A 2312-nucleotide genomic window follows, 5' to 3' on the forward strand; every position below is an offset into this window, starting at 1 on the left:
TATTGAATTACTTGAGTATTTTTCATATTTGAATGAATATCATTTATTTAGTAAATTTTTTTTTTTAACATATGAGTGTTATATTTGTTGGAATGAAAATGAAACAATGACAGAATATAAAATATAATATGAGACAACTAAAATCTAACTATTTATATATTTTTTGCAGACCAAAATATATATGCCTCTTAGAATTCTAACAAAATATTTTTGAAAACAAAATAATTAAGATAGTCAATTTTATATAACACTTTAAACCTAATCAATTTATAAAAAGTTAAATGAAACATAGATTATTTAATTTTATTTTAATTATCGATAAAATACAAAACATAGTATAAAATAGTCATGCTCATTTTTAGAAGTAATAAAATGTTTAAAATAATTAAATATTTCCTTTTGTTTGAAATAATATTTACCAAAAGCAACTTTATTTTTAAAAAATAGATAAGAAACATCAAGGAAGAGGTGTGTTTCAAAGCATCCGAAAAGCAAAGAAGAATGGTACAACACATCGATAGAAAATGCAGTCTATTACCGGTAAAGGTCTTTTCTATTCACTGGACACCGCATAAATTGCAAAATCAAAATGTTAAACTGCTATGGATGTTTTCTGTTATAAATTATAGGAAAGCATTTACCAAATAAAATATAAGAAAGCTGAGTTTTCCAAAATTGTATAGCATACTTTTTTTTTTGAAAGGCAACTTTATTTAATAAAAGAAGGTTACACAACGATTGTCTCAACTAATACTCTCTTAGCAAGAGCATCAACGATCATATTGTCTTTGCGAGAAATAAAATTGAAAGAGGAAACAGAGAGGTAACAAGACAAGTTTAGGATATCCTCAAGGATTCCACAAAGTTCCTTGATTGGGTCTCTCCTATTGATAGCTCTGATGATGATCTGAGCGTCTGATTTGATACTTAGTTTGTTGAAACCAAGAGCTTGCGCTTGGAGTAATGCTTCTCTTATCGCCAAGCCCTCTGCCACTAACGGGGAGGGGACGTAGAGTTCCAGCGAGGTTCCCTGCACCAGGATCATGCATGTGTTATCCGAGAACAGCCAAGCCAACCCAGCTTTCTGTTCTGATTCCTTCCAAGCTGCATTTGTGTTCACCGTGATGATATCTGGGTTCGCTTGGGGAGGAGGGGGTTGAGCAATTGTGTTCTGCTCAGTGGCCAAGCTAGTGATTGGCTGCTCCTGAGCTGTTTGCCATTCCAGTGCGTCCGCAACCGCTTTCGAGAGGACCTCCTTCGCCTCAAAATACCTGTTCTGAAATATCTTATGGTTCCTAGCAATCCATATGTTCCAGCATATCCATGGAAAAAGAGATCCCATTCTCATTCCTGTAGGAGGAAGGTTCATGGTCTTCTTTGAGTCTTTGAGGGCTCCTTGAAAATCTGCAGAATCAATTATGTTTATCACATTATGGATCGGGGTCTGGTTCCAAACCTGTCTCGCAAAAGGACAAGTCAAGAATAGATGGTTCGCCGTCTCTCTATCTCCACAATGGGTGCAAGCGAAGCTCGTTGTTGAGATACCTCTTGAAGCTAGAGTCTCTCCCAACGGTAGAGCGCGTTGTACTATATTCCAAAGAAAAACTCTTATCTTGGGTGGGATGGGGATCAGCCAAATGTCTTCCATCCAGTCACATAGCATCGGTTAAGGGGGAGGAGTTTGTTCGAGTTGTAGCTGCTTCAGGGCTGAATAATAACCAGTCTTTGTAGAGTATTCACCATTTTTAGTAGCTAACCAACAATGCTTATCTGAACCTTCTGTTCTGCTTAGTTTAAGGAGAAGGATTTTATGAGCTTCATAGGGGAGCAGCATATCCACTTTGTCTCGGTCCCAAACTCCTGTTGATTGGGTTAACAAGTCTGAGACTTTAAGGTCCTTTGAAGAGAGGTTCGGCGGGCCAAACGGTCTAGTTGGTACATCAAGTGAAAGCCACGGTTCCTCCGAAATCTTTGTGCTCTCTCCATTTCCTATAGATTTATCCATGTTCTGCAGTAGGAGGTCTCTTCCGCATAGGATGCTTCTCTATCCATGTGAGCATGAGCTTGAAGCCGGCACAGCCAGGAACGAGGAAGTGGTACAATATTTTCCTGTCATCACTTTGGCAAGTAAACCATCTGGATTATTTAAAATCCGTCACCCCTACTTAGCAAGTAGAGCATCATTGAAAGCCTCAACGTCTCTCACTCCTAGCCCTCCTTCCGATTTCGGTTTAGCAACTCGCGACCAAGAGTTCCAGCACATCTTCCTCGTCTCCGGGTTATCATCCCACCAGTATCCCGTGAAGGCTGAT

The 2312-nt window shown here is 38.5% G+C and overlaps 1 protein-coding gene across 1 annotated transcript; it reads right to left on the reverse strand.

The window, feature by feature from the left end:
* Positions 1 to 727: 727 nt before the first annotated feature.
* LOC106314302 lies at positions 728 to 1663 on the reverse strand. The gene has a single exon (XM_013752200.1). The coding sequence runs from the start codon at positions 1661 to 1663 to the stop codon at positions 728 to 730; it is 936 nt and encodes a 311-aa protein (XP_013607654.1).
* Between the last annotated feature and the right edge of the window lie 649 nt (positions 1664 to 2312).

This window comes from Brassica oleracea, chromosome C9 (assembly GCF_000695525.1).
Source record: "Brassica oleracea var. oleracea cultivar TO1000 chromosome C9, BOL, whole genome shotgun sequence".
In the NCBI taxonomy this organism is placed as follows: domain Eukaryota; kingdom Viridiplantae; phylum Streptophyta; class Magnoliopsida; order Brassicales; family Brassicaceae; genus Brassica; species Brassica oleracea.

Bases quoted from the DNA above. Each gene is read 5' to 3' on its own strand.
- LOC106314302 (XM_013752200.1), bottom strand. From the start codon at position 1,663: ATGCTATGTGACTGGATGGAAGACATTTGGCTGATCCCCATCCCACCC.